A 23,544-nucleotide genomic window follows, 5' to 3' on the forward strand; every position below is an offset into this window, starting at 1 on the left:
AGCGATAGTCCAGGTACCTGGTTGTGCCATGTACCTTACCATGTGCCCCCGAGCTTGTTGGCATTTTGCAAACGAACTTCTGGCCAATAGGCAGAATGCTCACCCGCCCTGTGCCACACTGCCACATGCAACCAGAGGGGTGACTCTAGCATATAGAGTGCTCAGCACCCTCCCCGCTTGGCCTCGTGTCGTCCCCTTTTGTTTCTCGCCAGTTCCTTGCCATCCTTTATCCCAGCAACGTCATCCCATCCGCCTGATTCCTCCTGCGCTCGCCAAAGACGGATTCCCCTAGCCATCTGCTGGCCCCCCCTTAACAACATGAGTGCCCCGACAACCAGCGGCGCGGCGGACGTGCCCTCCAGCTGCGCCGCGAATTCTGAGCAAAAGCTGCCTTCGCGCGAGGAGCAGCTAGCCGCAATGACCGCGCGGGTGGAGGAGCTGCAAAAGCAAGACCCCTCGGCCGATCTCAAGCTCGAACAGAAGTGGTGGGTGCCGAGCCTGGATTTCGGCAGCTATTTGCAGGTAAGGATTGCCCCTTTCTTCTTTTCCCGTGATGAACCTGTGGCACCGCACAATCAGTACGCTGAACGGGATTCAGGATGCTCTTCCACAAGAAATAAGCGCCCAATTCAACGCCATCTTTGCAAAGCTCATCCAGGACAAGTTTGCCCCCGAGGCCGTGGCCAAGGCACGCAAGCAGTCGAGGGAACTGCTCCAGGCAGAGTATCCCCAGGCGCTAGAGAGGGTGGAGGAGACGGTGTTCAAGAATGAGGCGCAGTTTGCCGAGTTGCACCGCCATCTGCAGGGGGTTGACTCGATCGGGTGTGCGGGCGGGAACTGCTGAGACCATGAGATGCATTGCTTAGACCTCCACGCTTCTCTCTTTCGTAGCCTCCTTTTGATCCGGACCATCCAACAAGAATATACCGGGGTTTCCCATCTCACCTAAACAGTCATGTAATAATACCGTGTCGCCTCGTCCCACTCAAGCAACACCTCGGCCTCCATCTCGTCCACTCTGACCACCACCTGCCGCCACAGACTGATCCCATACGACCCAGGCAGCAGCGAGGGCGCCACCAAGGCACATAGATACGCCTCGCCCTTCCCTTCGTCTGTTTCTTCCCCCTGCCCGCTCTTGACCACGCCATCTGAATCGACGGAAGGCTGAACATAAAGTTGGAAATTGCGTTGTAGTAAGGTGACTTAGCTGTTACGCAATGTAGTGACTTTACAAGTTCCTGCAACAAGTAGCCAAGGATCTGTTTCGGGTTTGTGAAGGTTGACGATGAGGCAGCCAGGATAATGTATGCCTAGCCCACCACATGACCTCCAGGAACGGATGATATCTATCGGTACCGAGTTAGGACGAGTTTAGTTTATTGGTTTCTCGCAAGACATATAATGAATTCCATATCTTTCTCTATTGCTTTTCCTTTATTTCATTTTTGTAGCGTGCCACCAGAAGTGTCTGGGAGGATAGGCAAATTTATAGGAATTTTGTAAATTCTGGTAACCTTCTACTGTTGTCAAGATGACGTATTTCATTACGAAGTAAGACTATTCCATCCCTTGATTCTCCTTTTGTAGGTGCCTGTGCGGTCCAGATGCCACGGGATTAACCCGTGACTGCCCAGTCATGGCCAAGCTTGGTACAATGGTAGAGGCCTCGATTCTCCACGATCGGATAAGTGGTCTCTTCCTTGGTGGTGTTTGGGAGAGCCAACACACTTGTAGTAGCGTCGCCACAGCTACATGGTCTTCCCTAGTCTAGATGCGGGGGATCGCGGTTTAACATGCGGCTTTATACCACTGACTGGGTGTTGAAGGTGTGAGGGGACAGCAGAGCAGTACGCAGGTGCTGGCCAGAAGGGTCAATTAAGGTTCTACGAAGAGAAAAAGGGAGAAAGAGAGAGGCCCGCAGGGCAGACCCGGCCACCCGTCCTCAAGAGGTTGCGCGTGTGCACGTGACTCCATGGGTGCCTGACTGCCTGAGGCAGCCGCCCGGTCTGGACGAGCCATGGTCACTGTGGTCACTGGGATGCCAGAGGTCTTTGGCGTCAGTCGTCTGGCCAACGATATGCCAGATGCCAGTACTGGGCGCCAGCCCCATGACAGAAGGTACTCCAAGACTGACTTCACACTAGGGAGTAATTCGGCTCGTATGGGTGACGAAATGCTATCCCTCTTTCTGGATTAACCATGCTAACTGATGGGAAGAAGCTCAGTCTTGTGAATGGTCGTTACTGCCACTCCGACATCTCTGGTTCAGAATTCCGCCTACGGCTTTGCACTTGGTTGTGATAACCCAGAACAGGACAGCGAGTTCTACAACTTTATGCCCGCGCCGCTGGAGAATAAAGGTCACCGTGTGCTCCCATAGAACCATGGTATCGAAGCCTAATATAGAATTAACCTTCAACGTGCTAGCCTGCCTCATAGCCTTAGCCGTGCTTGGCGTGAGTAGGTGGAAACGGTGTATTTGGTGAGCTTGGCGTGAGTGATGGGATGAAAACGCTTCTGGAAACGCTTCTATGAAAGGTTAGTTTTTGACTTTGGCCACAGCGTGGCACCTACAGAAAAGTGCCCAGCCGCTAACCTCCCTACTTTCTGTAGGATCGACGTACTCACCCTAACATTCATATCCCGGCAGAGGGTGTTGCTGAGTCATCCAAACCCCTGTCAAAACTTCCTCCCATAGATAAGCCACCGATATGTCGGCTTGCCTATGGGAGTGGGAAGGACAGGAAACGGGTCTTTTGATCACGTGGTAGGGTCAAAAAACTGAACCACCACCTCCCATATCCATATCGTTCGGACGGAGGCAAGACGGTAAGTGGGGAGGCGGCGCTAAAATGATGAATATAATTGGGCGGATTACGAGAAAAGTTGACTGTCCTGACACTGCCAAGATTGCACTCGGTCAGTAGACGAGTCGATTGGCTGAGAGAGCTGCATGCCAGGGCTGCGCAACAAGGTGACGGCGGCGTTGAGAGCGACAAGGCAACCACAGCTCTAGGATCAGAAGCCGGCAGCTAGGGTGGGATGGCTTTAAGCCTGGGCAGGGGCCCGTGTCAGCACCCCCGGCCCCCTGGCATACTTGCATGGGGCTTGGCTCGAAGCGAGGCTGGAAGCCTTGATATCAAAACAAACGCTACCCGAAGTGAACCTTCTGGTTGCCTTTTTGGCATGTCCTCCATTGCAGCATCAAAGCTGCATTTGATCCTTGAAAGACGAAAAGTTGATGTGGCACGCTGACATCAGGCTTGATGTAAAGGACGTCGCCAGTCCAACGAGAGAGAAGAGAATGTGTTGCGCCTTTCTGAGGCAGTGAAATAAGCTTTTGATAGCCGCCATTGTCTGGCTTTGGCGAGCATTGGCAGTGAAAATGAGGAGAAGGAGTAGTCGGGACCAACGCCGAATGACTTTGCGAGGCTGTCAGTCTCTCGTGTCCTGGCGCTTGAATTCACTGCACGCAATAACCAGACGATGCTCCAATAGGCTGCGGTACCTGGTTGGGATTGAATCCAGTTGATTGATTCGATCCCGCAGTTTGTACATACAGGCCAGCTGACGAGGTGCCATGATAATAGATGAGGAAAGATAGAGAGAGGAAGAGCAAGTTAGAGGAAGAGCAAGTTAGGGGAAGAGGGAGGAAGAGGGAGGAAGAAGATAGGGGGTTGAAGGCAGGGGAAGGAAGGGTAAGGTTCGGGAGGCTTTGAGCGGACAGGTGCCGTAGGGGGTTGCCCTCTTATCTCTTCCAGTCTTTGGGAGCTCGAAGGAGACGGATAGAGGCATAAGAATAGACGGATAGAGACAGAAAAGAGGCTTTCGTGGCGTAATAAACCCTGGTCATTATCAGTGATTACAAACGAAGACCAGTTTGAGGCCAATCTGAGCTCCAAATCCCCCTTGCTCAACCCATGGCCGAAGAAGTAGCCATATAAGAATGCAGTAATGATACCTCTCGAGCCTAGAAGGTCAAATGCGGCTGGGCCAATATGGACCCATTCTCTCGGACGTAATGCAAGGCACAGCCTGGCGTCGGGAAAGTGGAATTCGATAAACGCTGCCCTTGTACCGTGCCTATAATCTGTTACGGCGATGGCAGACTACTATGGTTAACTACGGAGGAGGCACCTGGGACCCCTTATCCTCGCTAACCTCTATGCCGCTTCTAACCCGCTTGAGCGTGTTCGCCACCAGTGGTAGCCGAACACGCGCTTCCCTCATTCCTTCAGGCAGTCCGTTAACATCATGGCAGGCGTTGGCAACCTTTATGGCTGCGTCGATGATAGCTATGATGCTGGATACGAGACTGATGATGTCCACCCCGGACATTTTCGCACGGGTGTCGTTGCAGACCAGAGATGGTCGAACAGATGAGGGGCGTTGAGGAGTGTCGTCAACACTTGATGGATAACAGTACCGGACTGTCGCCTAGAGTGATCCCGCTTGTGTTTGGAAACTGAGGAGAGTGAAGCTCAAGTTGGGGGAAGGTGGCGGTCAGCGACCACAACGTGTCGTTGCTTGAAAAGTTGGATGGGAGGAGGTAGAAGGGCGCACATTGGAAAGGAGTTGATGATACCTGATAGGATGGGCTGTTAGTGCTCGGCGAGGACATGGACGTCAAGTGGAAGTGAACGATGAGGATGGCAATTGGTAGTGTTGAAGCCATCACATTCTTTGGCGCTTCTGTCTAAGTGGATACGATCCACACATAGCCACCCTGTATATAAACCACGTCGGACTTCGTCCTCCCCGCTCTGTTCTCTCTCTCTCTCTCTCAAGTCAATCAATACACCAAATTCACCCCCACATTCACTGCCACTTGTGCTGCCTCATCACGTTACCTCCAACAGGTAGGACGTACTGTTCTGTATGTCATTTGGATTTGAGGTTTGGAACTGTCGGAGGATGTTATCCGGTTTGGACTTGATGGGGGATTTTGGTCCATGTCCGGCTCAAGTGTTATCGCGTTTATGGTGATGATGATCGTACTTGCGGCGTTGGTATTTCGTGCCGTTTCTCGTCTTCAGTCGGTGGTAGCTACGTCTATATAATTGCACTAGAACTCCAACTGCGCGGTTGATGCTTTTATAAAAGTAAGGAAATATATAGATAGAGCGTAATACCAAAAGAAAAATAAAAAGATCCCCTTCAAATACCCTCCATTACCCGCGCAACAGGACCTCCAGCCCATTAAAGTTTAATTTACTGCCTGAAGCCCATCGCGCTATCATTTCGGCTGCAGCAGCAGATGCCCCATAGGGCACAACCAATCCTCTCCGTCTCAAATCGCTAGCGCCGTTGATAGGCTAACCAAAAGTGTACCTAACCGAGCTAGTCTCAATGGTCAGATACACCCAATCAAAGGCTCCTGCCTAGCACATAAGCCAAGTCAACACCTTGGGCACCAAACCCCTCATATCTAACCCCTCAGATCGAGATATCGACTTTTAACACCAAGCATTTGAGCCTCTGCCTACGAGAAGCGATCGGTATCAAACACTTCATCTGCGCTATCAAACATTTTATGTACGCTATTAAACACAAAGGCTAAAGCAATATCCACTTGGGAGTAACCCCGCTAACGTTTGTCAAAGGGCAATACGCAATATCCGCCGTACGGGTATACTAGTACCATTCTCAGTCGTGGCCGTACAAGCTCCTCTCCCGGTAGCCGAACCTTGATTACCATGGACGTTAATGAAGGCATTTCTTTGGTGGTATGGACCACTGTCTTATGTCTTTTTGTCTGTGCGACCGCCGCTTGGCTTTGGTTCTATGCGCCAGCGGGTTCCGGTACCGCACCGTCGTCTCCAACGAAGCCTGCTTCAGATTCTACACGATCCACGCAGCGAGGCTTCCATCTCAATCAAGTCAACAAGGACAATGGAGACACCGACATTGACATTATTGCTATCCATGGCCTCGATACAAAATCACCGGATACGTGGACATGGCGGGATCGGCGGAATCCCAACGGCGTCAATTGGCTAGCCGATTTGCTCCCGGTCGACGTAGAAAAGGCACGTATCTTTACACTGGACTGGCCTGCCGACCTACTTCAACCGTCAGATTTAGTCCCGAAGCTTGATGGCGAGATCGTTACGCTCCTAATTGATGGCATCGACAGAGAACTCTTGGCAAAGAACAAGACAAAAGACAGACCAATCCTCTTTATCGCTTCTTGTCTTGGGGGGATCATCTTAATGAGGGCTCTCACAACCGCCGCCGATCATGAATGCACCACGAGCTGTTATTGCCTCAGGAAAGCAACACGTGGCATTATATTCCTCGCTACCCCGTTCCGAGGGACTTCGTTCCAAGAGGTAGCTCACTGGGCAGATCCAGGTCTGACCGCATGGGCATTAATCCGCGACCGAAAAGTGAGCAAGCTACTCGATAGTGTGAAAGGATCGACCTTTGATCTTGAAGCACTCGTACGCAAGTTCACACGATTCTGTCAGCATCCGAACTGGCCCTTTCTAGTATTCAACTTTTATGAACTCGGAATGACGAGTCTGTGGCGCAAGATATTCCCTTGGTTACCTACTTTGTTCTTCAAAGGAAAACCGGTAAGAAATCTTAAATACTAGTATCCCCGCGCTATAACTAACGCTTGCCAGCTGGTTGGGAGGTCCTCAGCAACACTAGACATCGTCTTAGAGCCACTACCACTCGATCGGACTCATGGTCTGATGAACAAGTTCGGCAGCCGTGAATGCGAAGATTACAAGAAGGTTGCTGGAAAAATCAAAGACTTTATTGGAACGATCCGTGAAGGAACGCCCCTCGCGCAAGCAGATGCCTGGATACGTGAGAAGTGCTATACTAAGGATAGGCTCAACATTGAGCGGCTCTCAGGCACGAAACTGCCGATGGATCAGTGTTACATCAATCTCTCCATTATAGAGCGGACCGGCGAAGATAAAGACCGTTCGAAAAAGAAATCAGAAGAAGAGTCGGTGTCGCAATCTTCCCCGTTTTCACTCACCGCTCGATTGAAAGTGGAAACGCCAAATGCAACAATTCAAGTCGATTTACCATCGCTTTTCAAGGAACGCGAAGAACCTAACGGTCGCAAGATACAACCAAGACGAATATTGATTCGAGGACGCGCTGGTGTAGGGAAGACTACTCTTTGTAAGAAGATTGTCTATTCCTTCATGCATGGCGAATTGCCCAAATGGACTGAATTATTCGACCGCGTACTCTGGGTACCTCTGCGAAATCTGAAGCTGGAAGACAGACGCCGGGCTGATTACCGCTTTACCGACCTCTTTATTCATGAATATTTCTCCATGGCGAATTGCAGAGAGGACCTTGCCCAAGCATTATACAACACATTGCTTGATGCACCGGAGAAGAGGAGCAGGACTTTATTTCTCCTTGATGGGCTAGATGAGGTATCGCAAGGCTTGAGCGAAGGCGGTATGTCTAGCTTCCTTGATGTGTTGCTAGACCAGCCGAACGTCATCATCACCTCCCGGCCGTACGGCAAGCCTCTGGCTGGCCTGCATCTCGAATTGGAAACGATCGGGTTCTATCCAAACCAAGTGGAGGCTTATATCAACAAGGTTTTCACCGAATACTCAGACACAGCTGTCCGCGTTCAGTCATTCCTAAACGCTCGCAGCCTTCTCCAAGGCCTTATGCGGATCCCAATCCAGCTAGATGCGCTTTGTTTCGCCTGGAACGGAAGTATTAATTCCAGCTCCAAACTTAACACCATGACGGATGTTTACCAAGCCATCGATCAAAGTCTATGGAAGAAGGATATCCTACGGTTAGGCAAGAAGCACGACAACGAGCTAGTGGAAGCAGCTTACATCCAAGAGTCTGGTTGGACCGAAATTGAAAATCTCGTTTCAACCGAGATTTTACTTCTAGAGATCCTTGCTTTTACCGGGTTGCAGAATGATACAATTGAATTCGACTCAAGACATCTCGACCAAATATTGTACCACTTTGCCGACATCTTACCCGGTTTCTTACCCAGTAAGACCATGCCGCACCTCTCCTTTCTCCGAACATCAGATTTGATGGAAACCAGCTACCGAACCTATCACTTTCTACATCTGACCTACCAAGAGTACTTTGCGGCTAGGTATTTTGTACGGCAATGGAAGGCTAACAAGCGCCTCAAATGCCTGGCACTCAATGGTCAGAAGAATGAAAATATTACTTTCATCGAGGCTATCCAGTTTCTTGGCGAGAACAAATACACAGCCCGTTACGACATCCTATGGCGCTTTGTTGCCGGCTTTTTTGATGCCGAAGGCAAGGCAGAGAAGTTTTTCCAAGCGATCGAGGACGAACCGCATGATTTGTTAGGTCCTACGCACCAACGGCTGGTTATACATTGTTTGAGCGAAGTGTCAACGGAGATGTCACTGCGAAAGAGGCTGGAAGTCAAGCTAAAAGAGTGGTTACTCTTTGAATATAAATTCACAGGCAAAACACGTCTAGCAAGCGAGGTGGAATTTCCAGAGTCAGCTTTGTTGGAAACCTTGCAGGAAGTAGGGATCGATGAAAAGTTCACAATTTTGAAGTGGGTAGCAACACGACCAACGATCCCGCCACCCATCGTCATTCTGGTTACTTCTTGGCTAGAAGACGGCGAATTTATAACCGGGAAAAGGGATGTCTTACTGGCCTTGCAAGCCCAGTCCAGCTTATCCGACGAGCTCCTTACGGCTGTAGTAGCACGTTTAGGAGACGAGGACTGGGATGTTAGACTGGCTGCCTTAGGTGTCTTGCAAGCCCAGTCCAGCTTATCCGACGAGCGCCTTACGGTTGTAATAGCACGTTTAGGAGACGAGGACTGTGAGGTTAGATGGGCTGCCTTACGTGTCTTGCAAGCCCAGTCCAGCTTATCCGATGAGCTCCTTACGGCTGTAATAGCACGTTTAGGAGACGAGGACTGTGAGGTTAGATGGGCTGCCTCAGGTGTCTTGCAAGCCCAGTCTAGCTTATCCGGCGAGCTCCTTACGGCTGTAATAGCACGTTTAGGAGACGAGGACTGGGAGGTTAGACTGGCTGCCTTAGGTGTCTTGCAAGCCCAGTCCAGCTTATCCGACGAGCTCCTTACGGCTGTAATAGCACGTCTAGGAGACAAGAACAGGAAGGTTACACTGGCTGCCTCAGATGTCTTGCAAGCCCAGTCTAGCTTATCCGATAAGCGCCCTACAGCTGTAATAGCACGTCTAGGAGACGAAGACTGGGATGTTAGACGGGCTGCCTTAGGTGTCTTGCAAGCCCAGTCTAGCTTATCCGACGAGCGCCCTACAGCTGTAATAGCACGTCTAGGAGACAAGAACAGGAAGGTTACACTGGCTGCCTTACGTGTCTTGCAAGCTCAGTCCAGCTTATCCGACGAGCGCCTTACGGCTGTAATAGCACGTCTAGGAGACGAGGACTCGAATGTTAGACTGGCTGCCTTAGTTGTCTTGCAAGCCCAGTCCAGCTTATCCGATGAGCTCCTTACGGCTGTAATAGCACGTCTAGGAGACGAGGACCGGGATGTTAGACTGGCTGCCTTAGGTGTCTTGCAAGCCCAGTCTAGCTTATCCAATGAGCGCCTTACGGCTGTAGTAGCACGTTTAGGAGACGGGGACTCGAATGTTAGACTGGCTGCCTTAGGTGTCTTGCAAGCCCAGTCTAGCTTATCCAATGAGCGCCTTACGGCTGTAGTAGCACGTTTAGGAGACGGGGACTCGAATGTTAGACTGGCTGCCTTACGTGTCTTGCAAGCCCAGTCTAGCTTATCCAATGAGCGCCTTACGGCTGTAGTAGCACGTCTAGGAGACGAGGACCGGGATGTTAGACGGGCTGCCTTAGTTGTCTTGCAAGCCCAGTCTAGCTTATCCGATGAGCTCCTTATGGCTGTAGTAGCACGTTTAGGAGACAAGGACTGGGAGGTTAGATGGGCTGCCTCAGATGTCTTGCAAGCCCAGTCTAGCTTATCCGGCGAGCTCCTTACGGCTGTAATAGCACATTTAGGAGACGAGGACTTGGATGTTAGACGGGCTGCCTTAGTTGTCTTGCAAGCCCAGTCTAGCTTATCCGATGAGCTCCTTATGGCTGTAGTAGCACGTTTAGGAGACGAGGACACGAGAGTTAGACTGGCTGCCTTACGTGTCTTGCAAGCTCAGTCCAGTTTATCTAACGGCGTTCTTACGGCCCTAGCATTGTTACTGGAATCCGAACGTGTAGGCGACTTAGCAGAGGCTCTATTAAGAAGATATAAGGAATTTTATACTACCCTTCTTAATGGGAAGTTTGTTGAACCATTATTCAAATTTTTCTTGCGAGGTAGCTTTGATGAGCAGTGGAGTTGGTATGTTATAGATATGAAATCTTGCGTTAACATGCCAGAATGGGTCGGAAGTACTAGCATTGATGATGGAAAGGAGTTTATGAACATGGTGACGAGAGCAAGGCAAGGGATTCCATCTACGGGTGTGACGAACGGCAGGTCTGATCTGCCTAAATGGGATAGCTGAAGGTAAAGACTATCAGGTGTTGTTCGGTATAGCCAAAACGTATAAAATGAGTATCGCTTACGAATTATAGATACTATTCTCGGTGATGAACAACCTTTATTGCTTACTGCACAATTATCTGGCTATCTGGGTCTTCTTGTCCTTTTTATAGCTGTGGGTCATTCGGGTACATTGAGCTTGCGATCGGATCGTTTCGTTCTTAGTAGTTTGGAACCGTTCCCATATAGGCTTTTAGGGCCGAATCTCCAATACCCAAGGATCTCGTCCTGGCTACTATACCTACATATGCTGGCGGCTGACGTGTGACGAACCATTACAAGCACAGGAGTATATCGCTGGGAACAAAGAGTAGCAACGGTGGTAGTAGCTAAAAGGTACTGGTCGATTGTATCAGTTGGTTGCTTGCTGAAGAGCTAGTATCTAAAGAGGCTTGGGAAGGCTGTCTTTATATACCGGCCTTCATGGACCCGAACCTTCATCTCGGGTGTTACGATCTAATCAGGGATTACTTATGTAAGCTAGATCAGATAGAACCAACAGACCAACCAGGTTGGACCCGAAAGGAGAGGACCCCGAAGGGAGGACCCGAAGGGAGGACCTGAAGAAAGAGGACCCGAAGGGAGAGGACCCGAAGGGAGGGGTCCATGGCCCGGGTCCCCGGGGACCCGAGATGAAGGTTCGAGTCCATGAAGACCGGTATATAAAGACGGCCTTCCCAGGCCTCTTTAGATACTGGCTCTTCAGCAAGCAACTAGTTTCTACAATCAATCAGTACCTTTTGGCTACTGCAACCGTTGTTCTTATTCCCAGCGATATACTCCTGTGCTTGTAACGGTTCGTCACATGGTGATGGAGAAGTTGCCGAAGAAACACTGGGATCGCATCAATGTTTTCAGCAAGAAAGACTCAGATACCCTCCCAGAGCTTAAAGAAAAGATCAACCACAAGATTGAGCTTGAGGAAGGAAAGAGTCCCCAGGATCTCGGATACAACTCGTTGTACAAGATGACTCTGGAGGAGCTGGAGGAATGTCGTCAATACATTACTGAAAACCTTCAAAAGGGTTTCATTGAAGCAAGCTCAGCACCATGGGCAGCCCCTGTTCTGTTTGTTCCCAAAGCCAATGGAGGTCTGCGTTTCTGCGTGGATTACCGTAAACTCAACGCGTTGTCGAAGAAGGACCGATACCCCCTTCCACTCATCGATGAGACACTGGCCCGCATTAGCCAAGCCAAGATCTTTACGAAGGTAGATATTCGACAAGCATTCCACCGCATCCGAATACATCCAGATCACGAAGATTTGACAACGTTCCGCACGAGGTACGGAGCTTACAAATACAAGGTGTTACCATTCGGCCTAACGGGAGGACCGTCGTCTTTCCAAAGGTTCATCAATGAAGTCTTGATGGGCTACCTCGACAACTTCTGCAGCGCCTACATCGACGATATCTTGATCTATTCCGATAACCAGGAGGACCATAATAAACACGTCGACATGGTGCTACGACGCCTCGAAGAAGCTGGGCTGCAAGCCGATATCAAGAAGTGCGAGTTCAGCGTAACCAAGACCAAGTTCTTGGGCTTCATCATTGTTTCCCCCCCTGTCCGCCGAAACATTTTTTGGATGACAGCGTACATGCTAACAACAGTCGTGATGCGGTCACGTACAGCGAACTGATTATCTTCCTGTTCCCCTCGAGTAGGTTGATCCCGCTGGTTTTATCAGTCTGATCCAATTTCTCCGAGATACCTTGGAAAGCTAACTGGTCGTTTTGCACACAGATATCTTTTTGACACATATAACCCAGATACAATGGACGACTACAACGTTAACTACGACATCAAGATTGACAGCGTGAAATCGACAAAGGACGTCAACCAGGATGCCAACAATAACGGTTTTGGTTGGCACATTATCTCGGGTAAGCTCCAATACAACGAACATACCTAAGATCCCTCTCCTATCAATATACCTGAAAACCAGGCACTGCATGCCTACCAAGCAGAATACAGACAAATGCAAACTGACAGATGCTACCTATTTAAAACAGGACCACCGGACTCGGTAACAACCATTAGCGCGCGGGACGGCTCACATTGGGCACTTTACGATTGCGATGACAGACCCCATGAAGACCGGCGAACTGTCAAAGCCGTATGCACCGACGAATCCGACTCCAGCAATTGCGGTGACATCTTTCTTGGCCAAGTAGCAGGCACAATTGTCAAAGATGCCTGGTGGTTGCGGGCCGGGCAAATATGCCGTGGCGGTCTCCATGACTCCGTCAACCGATCATGAAATACCTGGGGTACTGGGCAAACACCTGGAAAAGAGAGGCATATCCACACCCTGCGTCTATGATTTTACCTATGACTACGATTACAGCCCGATCGTTAAGCGCGGCGATGAGAGGGTCAAAATTCGCATCGATTACTCGACCGATCCGGGTTATTGGGCGGAAATTGTTGCAGCTCAGCCCGGCATTTACAAACGGCGCATCAAGTCGCGCTCCGATTTTGAGGTGGTCAAGCGGGAGATGCAAGAGGAGGTGGACCGAAACCACGAGGGTTCATGGCCCGACTTTTTGGATCACAAGTTCTCGCTCGACAGGCGCTCGACACCCGAGCATGAGCTGCATGAACTACATGCACGCTGGTTCTCATACGATCTTGCCCGGTGGATGGATCGGTTCTCCAAGGTTGACGAAACATTCGAGGTTGCTTCTTACTCGGTGAATGACCGAGTGAGGTGGAACCTCTTTAGCTGGACTCAGATATGCGAGCTGATGGGTATCCCTACCGAGATGTACATGAAAGTTTGGGCTGACCTCGATATCAATGTCGAAACGACTGCTGAGCTGAACTTGATTGTAAGCGGCAGCAGCATTTTCCTTCCCTTTTTATTAGGTACTTGCTTTGGTGTGGACCTCTGCTAACCTTGACTACTTACGTACGCATCAACAGGGCGATTTCGGCGACATGAGTTCCTGGAGAGAGTCACACATGCTATTTCGATCCAAAGGCGAGATCAAGACTACGCTAAACCTTTGGGCCTTTGCAAGAATGGCCTTCAACAGCGACGAGGTGGAACTCTTTGGTCTCGACAAGTTTGGAGCGACTTTTAGCATTCCTGGCCTCGTGACAGTTGGGCCCAATCTGCGGGTCAAAGCTGTAAGTTTCCGACAACCTGTTCCGTCCCTTTCAGCCCGACTTCTTTTCGGCCAACAAGCATGACGCAGCTCTGATGAATCTGAGACTAACCTTGTCCTTCTTTCTTCTTTACGCAAAATACAGCAATTAGACGGCGAAGCAACCCTGCACACGTACGTACCTACCTACCCACCCTTTGTCTTCTTGTCCACATTATGATATCAACCTGAACCCGAGCCACGACTAACCCATCTCACTTCTCTCTCTCTCTCTCTCAACAACAGTGAAGCAGCAGTCTCCCTCAAGATAGCTGAGTGGGAATACACCCAGCAATACCCCAACACCATGGGTGTGACCCAAAACCCGCCCAAGAAACACTCGGGCGCTACCTCCTTCTTCGACAAGGCCGCGCCTAACGATAGCGGCTTCCCGCAGCCGACCTTCCATGCCGATGTCGACGCCCACGGCTATCTAACCGTGACCATGAAGCCGGTCGTCTCGTTTGGACTCACATGGGCGATTGACGTTCCCGACGTTTCGGTATGCTCATTCACTACCTTATCTATTTCCCTCCCTTTTTGTCCCGGCCTTCATTCACCCTTTCCCATACCTACCAACAACAATAACAAAAACCCAACCTCTTCTAACCTTTTCGTTCCCCCGTGCCCCAAAAAAACAGGCCGAACTAGGCATAGAAGCCTACGCCACTATCCACGCCGACGCCCAAGCAAACGTCAACAACGGTAATGACAACGGTCAAGTAGACGCCTCGGCCCAGGTCTGCTGGGGCGCTCGGTGCGGCTATCGGCTCTACGCGGCTATCAACGCACCCACCATTTTCAATTATCATCTCGCGCAGTATTGGACTTTGCATGCGGCGGAGCAGACGATCATCCCGCAGACATGCTTGGCATGGGAACTATGGGATGGCGCGCAAAAGTGCGAGGGGTGTCCGGATATTAATTATAAGTTGGATCTTGGGATTAGAGTTGGTGGGGGTGGGATGAAGAGGAGCTTGAGTTTAGGTTTGGATGAGGGGGTATACGATGCTGGGTTTGAAGCAGTAGCGGGTGCTGGTGGGCACAGTGTACCAATATTTGGTAAGGAGGAGGGGGATGCTAGCACAGGAGTCTATATCGGAGAGCCGGCGGTAGATAAAAGGAAGGTGGTTAGTTTGAGGGATGCGCCGGTTGCGAAGGTAGCGAGGCCGAATATAGGGGTTATGGATTCTTTTTAAGATTAGACGGTAGTTGTAGACATTAGATATTAGATACTTTAAGGTTTAAGGAAGATATACAAGTAATTGTTAGTGCTAACAGAGTTTTCTACATGGAATGTTAGTGCTTCCATTGCACGTCCATTTCAGCACTAAGGACCTCACTTCTTCTATTCCCTTCCTTTCAGTTGTATCTTCATTGATACGTTTCAGAACTAGGTGTGCGCTGGCTGCACACGTAACTCGGATGGGCGGTGCGAGTATAAGAGATAGATTTGGACGGGTATTGATAGTGACGCGGGACGGCAGCATGCTTCGACGGGATACCTACATAGCGCGATCTTACCAGCTCTTGACAGCAGCACCTTCGCACTTCAAACATTTGACTTGTGTTGATGGTTCGGACTCAGGCAAGTTGGCTTTGGTAATCAGCGCTTATAAATAGTCCAATCATGAGTGTGCGAGATGGTCGATCCTTCCGTTTCCGCTGCTTACTGCATCCGCACCTCCATAACGCCGAACGGTCTGGGTTTGGACCACCGACTTACACACGCTTCAATTTTGCATCAAATGGCATCATTGTGGACGGGTAAAGGATCTTGAGTATAAAGACTATTGAATCAAAATCCCCCAGCACGACAACATCAAGCAACTCACCAAATTCACCCTTCCACTGTCCGTCTCCAAGCGACATCAAGCCAGCACAAGTCAATACCATCCCAACCCATCACTTCACCACCATGTCCACCCCCAAAACCATCGTCGTCATCGGCGCCACCGGCTCCCAAGGCGGCTCCGTTGTTCGTCGCTTGCTCCAAAACCCATCCTACCACATCCGCGCCCTCACCCACTCCCCCACCAGCGCCACCTCTCAATCCCTCGCCTCCAAAGGCGTCGAAGTCGTCTCCTCAGACGTCAACGACCCTTCCACGCTCGGTCCCGCCTTCGCCAATGCGTACGCCATCTTCGCCGTAACCGCCTACTGGCCCTCCTTCCCCACTCTCGGCCGGCACGGCGCCGGCGAGGAGGAACTGCAGCAGTACAAGAACATCGCGACTGCCGCGAGTAAGGTTGAGGGACTGAAGCACTTTGTTATTAGCACCTTGCCGTCAGCCGAGGGAAGTAGTGGGGGCAGAATCGAGGTGCCGCATTTTGATTACAAGGCTAGGGCGGCGAGTTGGGTTAAGGAGCAATTGCCGGGGCTGTGGGAGGTGACGACGGAGTTTTGGCGTGGTTGCCGATTTTGAAGCCGGTTGAGATGGTAAGTTTCCCTTTGCCTCTTTGTTTCGTTCAGTTTAATCCGACGGGTGATGTTTGCGGCAAAGAAATGCTGACATTGGAATGACGTTGCGTAAAGCCCGGTTCGCAAGGAGCGTACATCGTTCCGCTCCCAGGTAATCACGACACCTTGATTCCATATGCCGGTGATCTGCACCATAACGTCGGTGTCGTGGTTGAAGCTATCATCAACAGCGGGCCCAAGGCGTATGGAAAGGTTGCGGTTCTGGCCACGGATTACGTGACGTGGGCGGATGGATACAAGGCCATCGAGAAGCTGGTCCCCGAGAAAAGGATTGCGTTGAGTAAGATTGACCGTGAACAGTTCATCAAGATTTGGAGAGAGTGGGGGATTGAGATCGCTGATCAGATGGCGTGGAATGATGAGTTCACTGACTGGAAGGCGTTGGCCGGCGAAAGGTTCTTGGTATTTGAGGAGTTGGGGATCAATGAGGGAGAGCTTGTTGGTTTTCATGCGGCGCTGGAGGGATTGAAGGATAAGATTTTCTGAAGGAAAGCAGAATGAGTTCTTTTGAGAGGCAAAGAAGAGCTGTTAGTCTTGTGAGGGAGTGGCAGAGCTGGCGTTGTTTGCGTGACGGACTTTCGACAACGAAGATGTTCAAAGATGGCCAGCGGCCTCTTTGTGGTGATGGAAAGTGTGACTTGAGTGAATATCCCAGAATATGCATCCTTAGGAACATCTACACAGGAATGCGTGGAATACAACTGGGCAATGCATTTCTTGACCCCAAAATGACTGTGGAAATAGGAAAAGAAGAGAAAAGTGACGATATAACCATGACCCCGTCTGTTTGAACATTATCACTAAGGCCTTCTCCGCCGAGGGAACTTATGCCGTTATTTGACCAACTCAAGATATCCACCACCTCATCACTCAACTCCTGACTCTCTTCTTCAACCGCTCCACATATGGGAACAGGTAATAAGCCAATATTGCTGTCACAAGAGAGATTGCCGATCCCGCTCCCCATCACCAGAGCGACATTTTGTTCCCATCTAGCTCCTTGAAGTTCATGCCAAAGAAGCTTGTAGCGAACGAAAGCGGCACAAATAGGAACGCCAGGAAGGTCAGTTTCGCCATGTCCTCCGCCTGTTGGATGGCCCTCTGCGACTCGGAGATGGAGATGCTCGACAGCAGGACGGTAATAGCGTCCGTGGTGCGGTTGTGGAGCGTCTGGGCCCGCTTGAGCAGATGCTCGAAGTCGTGCAAAATAATCTTCCGCATGCTGGAGTGATCATTGGTCCTGCGTTCGCACTGAATTACTAGCCACTTGGTTTAAGTGTCCCGAGGGAACGGAACGCTAATTTAGTTTGGTGCACCCCAGAGAAAGTGGGTCTGTTGTAGAATAATTGGATAATACGTATATGGAATAGGCGTCAGGGGTAAATGGATACGTTAAAAATAACAACAACAACAACAAAAAGTCAGGGGTAAATGGCAGGGGTAAGCACCTTGTGTAGTGTATGCCTAGCCCACTCAGCTGGGCTTGGCGTTTAAGTGGAACGGTGCACTCGATGGCGAAGGCAATGCAAGAAACGGCGGCGGCGTTTTTGGCTGAGTCATCCAAACCCCTGTCATAATCTACAAAAAATGGCTCCCATAGATAAGCCACCGATATGTCGGCTTGTCTATGGGAGCGGGAAGGACAGGAAACGGGTCTTTTAATCACGTGGTAGGGTCAAAAAACTGAACCACCAGCTCCCATATCCATATCGTTCGGACGGAGGCATTACGGTGAGTGGGGAAGCGGCGCTAAGAAGATGAATATAATTGGGCGGATTACGAGAAAAGTTGACCGTCCTGACACTGCGGCGACACTGCGGCTAGCCCCGTTAACGTTTGTCAAAGCGCAATATCCGTGGTATGGGTATACTAGCACAATTCTCAGTCGCGGTCGTAACCACATCTCTCCCAGTAGCCGAACCTTGATTATTATGGACTTTCTAATAGTGACAGTAGGGTTGGCACTGGTACTGTGCGTAATGAATGGATAAGGTTCTACGAAGGAGAGAAAACTAGCTCGCATAGCGAGGAAGACTTGCTTGAGTCTGTTGTACGATACCCATGCGTAGCCTGCGCCCCCTGAGGCGTTACCCCACGCTGTCGGCACTAGCTACGTAGACGGCGCTGGAGCCGTCGACTACCAGGCCGCTGCTGGTACACTATTGCCAATCTTGTAGACCCGTGACGGAAAGCCACGACCCTCGCCCAACCCAGGCAATTGATTTGGCGCCCTGAACCCAGGTCCATGAATGCCCAGCCTCAAAAAAGAAATGTCCTTTGGGCCATTGGCGTGTAGTTGGGAGGGAGCTGCCAGCCATCTCGCGCTTAACAAGGTGACAATATAGAGCCCTATGCTCCCTCATAACCTCGAGAAAACGCAGTGTTCTAGTTTCTTTTCCTTGTTTTGTCCTAGATGGCAGGAGAGAGGAATTCCCGGCACTTTCATAAACTCGATCCATTGATCATCAACCATAGCATCCGCTACCTTCGAGACAAAACGCCGAGACAAAACGATCATCCTCGAATGCCTCACTACATCACCTTAGTTAAGACGTTCCTTCCTTAAAGCTGCGATGCTTCGACGGCTGTACTCGTAGTTCCGGAGGCGTTTTAAGCGACACGGAAATGCGGAGGGTCAGAAAAGTTCTAAAGACCAAGAGCAGCCTTGTCCTGCGTCTCTACCCGAATCGACGTCTATATAGAAAATCTCTGCTGTCATCTCTATATCCGCCCCAAGGCTCCCAGCCACTCCGCCTACTAGTTCCGCCGATATAGAGACGTCTATTGGTACGGATAATACTACTGTTTACCTCCTAGCCGCTCCTGCTACTAATCCTACTAATATCGAGATGTCCGCTAGTATAGATGATACTACTACCAGCTTACCCGTACGACTCTGGGACTGTGCCTATAATGACCTCAAATAAGAAGAGGCCGGATTGGTAGACGTATACGAGAAGATACTGTCCCGACAGCTGTAGGCTAGCCCAGACTTAAATAGTACCCGAGTCCTAGCCGAACATCATTGCCCAAAACAACTCGGACAGGCGCTGTCAAATGAATCAGGTTATTAATGCTAGCCTAACTAAGACTAAGAAGGAAGCTAAGGTGAAAGAAAGCCTTGGTGTAGCCGTGGATCTTGTTCTATCCGCTAAGAATATTATAAGTGCGGCAATCCAGGCCGTGCCCCAAGCCGCGCTCGCTTGGACCGGCATTTGTATCGCTTTAGAGGTATGTCTACTTGGAGCGTGATATGATACTTCACATGCTAACCTCTGTAGATGTTTCTCAATCCTATAAAAGCGACCGAAGCCAACCGCAAAGGGATCGACTACGTTGTTCAGAGAATGAACTGGTATTGGAATTCGTCGAATAGCCTTCTCAACCCCACCAACATCAGCGAACTCAATGGAATGAGAGGCGAATTGAAGATCCAAATTGTTGACCTCTACAAAGCGTTCCTCTCTTACCAGATTAAGAGTGTTTGTGCTTATTATCGCAACCGCGGCCTAGCCTTTCTCCGAGATATAGTCAAGCTTGACGACTGGAATGCCGATTTGGGGGCTATCCAAGACGCCGAGAAGCGCTTCGACACAGACGCCCAAACATACACCACTCGGAAAGGGACGTCTCATCTCGAGCAGCTCGTTAGCTATGCAATGTCAGAGAAGGACCAGCAATGCCTGAAGCACTTGCGCCTTACCGATCCTCGCGATGATAAAGTCCGCATCGAACGGACCAAAGGCGGCCTTTTGCAGGACTCATATCGTTGGGTCCTCAATAACGCTGACTTTCAACAATGGCGCGACGACTCACTGCACCGACTGCTCTGGATCAAGGGCGACCCGGGCAAAGGGAAGACTATGTTGCTGTGCGGCATCATCAATGAGCTGGATCAAGGCGATACTGCCAACGCGCGCCACTGCAATGTGGCTGTTACGATCCAATCAGGGATCACTTATGTAAGCTAAACCAAATAGAACCAACAGACCAATCAGGTTGGACCCGAAGCTCCGGGTCTATAGCTCGGGTCCCCGGGGACCCGAGACGAAGGTTCGGGTCCACGGGTCCGGTATATCGGGTCCATGAAGGCCGGTATATAAAGACGGTCTTCCCAGGCCCCTTTAGATACTGGCTCTTCAGCAAGCAATGGCTTTCACAATCGATCAGTACCTTTTGGCTACTGCGACCGTTATTCTTATTCCCAGCGATATACTCCTGTGCTTGTAACGGTTCGTCACACGTTGCTTGCTCATCAATTTGCACACTAGTATTCTGGGATTTGCTGCTGCACCCAAAGTCTCCTCAAACCATCAAAAGTTTTCCTCACTCACCTTTACTCCCTCACCGACATCATGTCTGGAATCCCGGCTGGCAAACCTCAGGCTGGAGGACCCGTTGGAGCTGGCCTCCCGGGTACCGCGACCAGAAACCCTGGTCCCGGCACTGAGGCCATGACCGGTATTGTGGACGACAACGGTGACGAAGTCAAGGCCGCCGAGCTTCTTGCCAGAGAAAAAGCTCGCACCCGTAGGGCTACCCTAGTCCCTGCCATCACCAAAGACACTGACGATGTCGAACTGCGCAACATCATCAACATGCTTCGCACCAAGATCAACGACCTCGAAGCAATCCCGCCGTCGACTCTCGTCACTGCCCCGAAGAGCACTATCAAGCTCAACGCTCCATCTAAGTTTGATGGCACCAAGAAGGAAGATCTCCAAGGCTTCCTTACCCAGGTCCGCGCCAACCTCCGCTTCACCCACACCGAGGACCCCGTCCAGCAGGTTCTGTACGCCTCATCGTACCTTACCGGCAAGGCCCTCGAGTGGTTCCAGCCCACTCAAGCGGACTACCTGAATCACCATTGGGACGAAATGCATCTCGAGACTCGAAAGACCTTCACCGACTTCGAGTATTTCGAGAGCTCCATCAATCAGGTCTTCGGCCTTGCCGACAAGGTTCGGCAGGCTGAGACCAAGCTAAATGAACTCCGCCAGACCAAGTCAGCCGCGTCCTACGCCGCCGAGTTCAGACAGCTCGCCTTCCGCGTCGACTGGAACGACGAAAGTCTCAAATATCAGTTCTATCGAGGCTTGAAGAGCGACGTCAAAGACGAGCTCATCAAGATCGATCGCAAGTCCAAGAGCCTCGACGAATACATGAACGAGGCCATCGTCATCGACAACCGTCTCTTTGAACGCAAGAAAGAAAAGGGTGCGGGTGACAGCCGCCCTCGCGCCAACACGGGCTACCGTTATCAACGCGGCGGCAACAGTTACAACAACAAGACGCGCAGCACCGCTTACGGCACTCACCCTGGTCCCATGGACGTGGATGCCATTGAGAACCGTAAGAACGGTGGCGGCGGTCCGAGCAAGGACAAGAAGTGCTTCAAATGTGACATACCAGGACACTTCGCCCGCGACTGTCGCAGTGGAGGCAACAACAACCGCAAGCCCGGCGGTTGGAAGCCAGTTCCGACTCACTCTACCAACTCCGTCAGCAAGGGCAGAGGTAAGCCCAAGGAAATCGACAATATTGAGATCGACTACAACTTCGCCAATGCCCTCGCCGCCCTCATTAATGACGAGCCTCCCCGCACCATTGCTATAGTGGACTTCGACGGGATCAACGAGTCGACTGACGACATGACAATCGAAGAATACGATCAATATGAATAAGCATACGGGTATGAAAGTAATCACAAAGAATACATCCGGGGCAACGACATCAATAAAGAAAACGAAGCCCCGCACTCATATGTTTCGTTGGGAGCCCCACCTCGTAGTCACTCCGTGCCACCCACGCCGCGTACACTGCTCGCCAGCATCTTTGAAGAACGCGAAGAATGGTCACTTGCCACCGTTGAACGCGAAAAACCTACTGTCCATACTGACCTCTCCGACGCCATGAAATCGGGATCAGACACGGACACGACAGACCAGATGGATCGCAACGAGGAGCTACAGGCCTAGCTAGCCTACCTCAACCGTTTGGCGGACGTCAATCAGACCAGAATCAAGGAACTGGAAATACAGCAACTCGCGTATAACCGCCAGCGACGCCACATCCACCGGCAAGATAGACGGGATTACGAAGATACCTTCAAGGATTCCCAGAAGAGACATGAAGAACTCATCGCTTTCATTCAGGCCGCATTGCAAGGTCTTAAGCAGAAGATCAGACATGAGAGCAAGTGGACCCACGAATTCAACCTGGACGAAAAGTATCAACAACAACTCCAAACGGAATCCTACCCCGCACTTGTGGAAGAAGAAGACTCCTTCATCGAACCATACCCCCCAAGGGAGTCTTTCCAATCTATTGGAGTGCCCGCCTTCGAAGCCAACATTTATGTCGTATGCGGTAACCCATGGTCATCACAAGTAGGAGATCACCCCCAGGTCCATCCTGGGCACTCATCACACGGCAAGATCGCCTGGATCCATTGTTTGTACGACGCATGCCCATGGCACTTGTCTTACAAGATGGAACACGACCACTTTCCCCAGCGCATTTGGGAAGATGGTGTACCCGTACCAGTACGAGCTACTTACCATAAGGTCTCTCTATTGGCATCTGGGACACTTGTACCCCACGCAAAAGCGAAGGCGGTGGTCGTCTTATGAGACTCGTCCTGAAGGACGGATATACGCGTGAATGCATGGAATCTCCTCACACAAGATACCAGGACTGTTGCAAAATCAACTGTGCAGTCCATATAGCCGACAAAGCACGGCAATGGCACTCAAGACAAGCCGTGCGTGAGGAAAAGACGTTCCAGCGCACTCAGCGTAAGGAGGAGACAGCAGCAGCATCTTCTGGCACCAGTGAGACGGTTAACGGATCTTCCAAATCCCAGAGGAAACGCCGTGCTCGCCGTGGTGGCCGCAAGAGACAGGGAAATGGCGTCATATGAGATGGATCACGAATGATGGGAATGATGTTGATTGAGGGATCCAGCTAACTGAGGCTGGAAGGGATCGCCAGATATATAGAGCTGGCGATACAAAGAGGAGGAAGGTCTGCAAACGAGGGGATTCTGGGAAGTGCCAGAACCGCTGTCAAAGAGGGTGCCTGCAGGGCAAAAGACTAGCGGTCTGTGCAGCAAACGCCCAGAATCTTCTCACAAATTGTCTTCAGGCGAGAGTATTCCACCAAAATGTTTGCGCGGCAGTTGAGACATTTTAAATAAGAACTTCGAAGGTAGTGAAAAGTGCGTATAATTAATGTGTGGTATCTTGCTGGTGGTGTCATATGGGGGAGTCTAGGTTTCTTCAAGTAGAAGTGGAAAAGAGAGCAAAGCGTGTATTTATAGTTTTAAGGAAGCAAATGGTAACGCCTGGCTTCTTCTTGAAG

At 50.7% G+C, this 23,544-nt stretch overlaps 6 protein-coding genes across 6 annotated transcripts; 5 read left to right on the forward strand and 1 right to left on the reverse strand.

Moving 5' to 3' along the window:
• The first annotated feature begins 98 nt into the window (after positions 1–98).
• On the forward strand, positions 99–899 carry B0H65DRAFT_324805 (uncharacterized protein). Its single transcript, XM_062823455.1, has 2 exons — positions 99–522; positions 599–899. The coding sequence occupies exons 1-2, from the start codon at positions 319–321 to the stop codon at positions 842–844; spliced, it is 450 nt and encodes a 149-aa protein (XP_062677955.1). The 5' UTR covers positions 99–318; the 3' UTR covers positions 845–899.
• Positions 900–5,240: 4,341 nt separating this feature from the next.
• Positions 5,241–10,568, forward strand: B0H65DRAFT_324901 (armadillo-type protein). The gene is made up of 3 exons (XM_062823456.1): positions 5,241–5,538; positions 5,607–6,581; positions 6,633–10,568. Exons 2-3 carry the CDS (start codon positions 5,700–5,702, stop codon positions 10,509–10,511), a joined length of 4,761 nt encoding a protein of 1,586 aa, XP_062677956.1. The 5' UTR covers positions 5,241–5,538; positions 5,607–5,699; the 3' UTR covers positions 10,512–10,568.
• Positions 10,569–12,326: 1,758 nt separating this feature from the next.
• On the forward strand, positions 12,327–14,626 carry B0H65DRAFT_446351 (uncharacterized protein; the record flags this gene model as incomplete). Its single annotated transcript, XM_062825795.1, has 8 exons — positions 12,327–12,435; positions 12,638–12,722; positions 12,900–13,383; positions 13,421–13,684; positions 13,808–13,836; positions 13,948–14,203; positions 14,343–14,406; positions 14,523–14,626. 8 exons carry the CDS (start codon positions 12,327–12,329, stop codon positions 14,624–14,626), a joined length of 1,395 nt encoding a protein of 464 aa, XP_062677957.1.
• Positions 14,627–15,619: 993 nt separating this feature from the next.
• Positions 15,620–16,668, forward strand: B0H65DRAFT_435699 (uncharacterized protein; the record flags this gene model as incomplete). Its single annotated transcript, XM_062825207.1, has 3 exons — positions 15,620–16,109; positions 16,138–16,172; positions 16,237–16,668. 3 exons carry the CDS (start codon positions 15,620–15,622, stop codon positions 16,666–16,668), a joined length of 957 nt encoding a protein of 318 aa, XP_062677958.1.
• A 935-nt stretch (positions 16,669–17,603) lies between these two features.
• B0H65DRAFT_479174 (uncharacterized protein) lies at positions 17,604–17,992 on the reverse strand (the record flags this gene model as incomplete). Its single annotated transcript, XM_062827517.1, is given in 2 exon segments — positions 17,604–17,764; positions 17,775–17,992. Coding segments are annotated over 2 exon segments (167 nt in total), but the record flags the coding sequence as incomplete, so codon positions are not given.
• A 4,701-nt stretch (positions 17,993–22,693) lies between these two features.
• B0H65DRAFT_324965 (uncharacterized protein) lies at positions 22,694–23,191 on the forward strand. The gene has a single exon (XM_062823457.1). The coding sequence runs from the start codon at positions 22,811–22,813 to the stop codon at positions 23,102–23,104; it is 294 nt and encodes a 97-aa protein (XP_062677960.1). The 5' UTR covers positions 22,694–22,810; the 3' UTR covers positions 23,105–23,191.
• The last annotated feature ends 353 nt before the right edge of the window (positions 23,192–23,544 follow it).

Source organism: Neurospora tetraspora (assembly GCF_033439725.1).
Source record: "Neurospora tetraspora strain CBS 560.94 chromosome Unknown B0H65scaffold_8, whole genome shotgun sequence".
Classification (NCBI taxonomy): domain Eukaryota; kingdom Fungi; phylum Ascomycota; class Sordariomycetes; order Sordariales; family Sordariaceae; genus Neurospora; species Neurospora tetraspora.

What these genes read in the sequence shown, in the direction of transcription:
- B0H65DRAFT_324805 (XM_062823455.1), top strand. Translation starts at nt 319, where the DNA reads ATGAGTGCCCCGACAACCAGCGGCGCGGCGGACGTGCCCTCCAGCTGC. An exon ending in ATTTCGGCAGCTATTTGCAG is followed by an intron (nt 523 to 598) that starts GTAAGGATTGCC and finishes AACGGGATTCAG; the next exon opens with GATGCTCTTCCACAAGAAAT.
- B0H65DRAFT_324901 (XM_062823456.1), top strand. Translation starts at nt 5,700, where the DNA reads ATGGACGTTAATGAAGGCATTTCTTTGGTGGTATGGACCACTGTCTTA. An exon ending in TGTTCTTCAAAGGAAAACCG is followed by an intron (nt 6,582 to 6,632) that starts GTAAGAAATCTT and finishes AACGCTTGCCAG; the next exon opens with CTGGTTGGGAGGTCCTCAGC.
- B0H65DRAFT_324965 (XM_062823457.1), top strand. Translation starts at nt 22,811, where the DNA reads ATGAGACTCGTCCTGAAGGACGGATATACGCGTGAATGCATGGAATCT.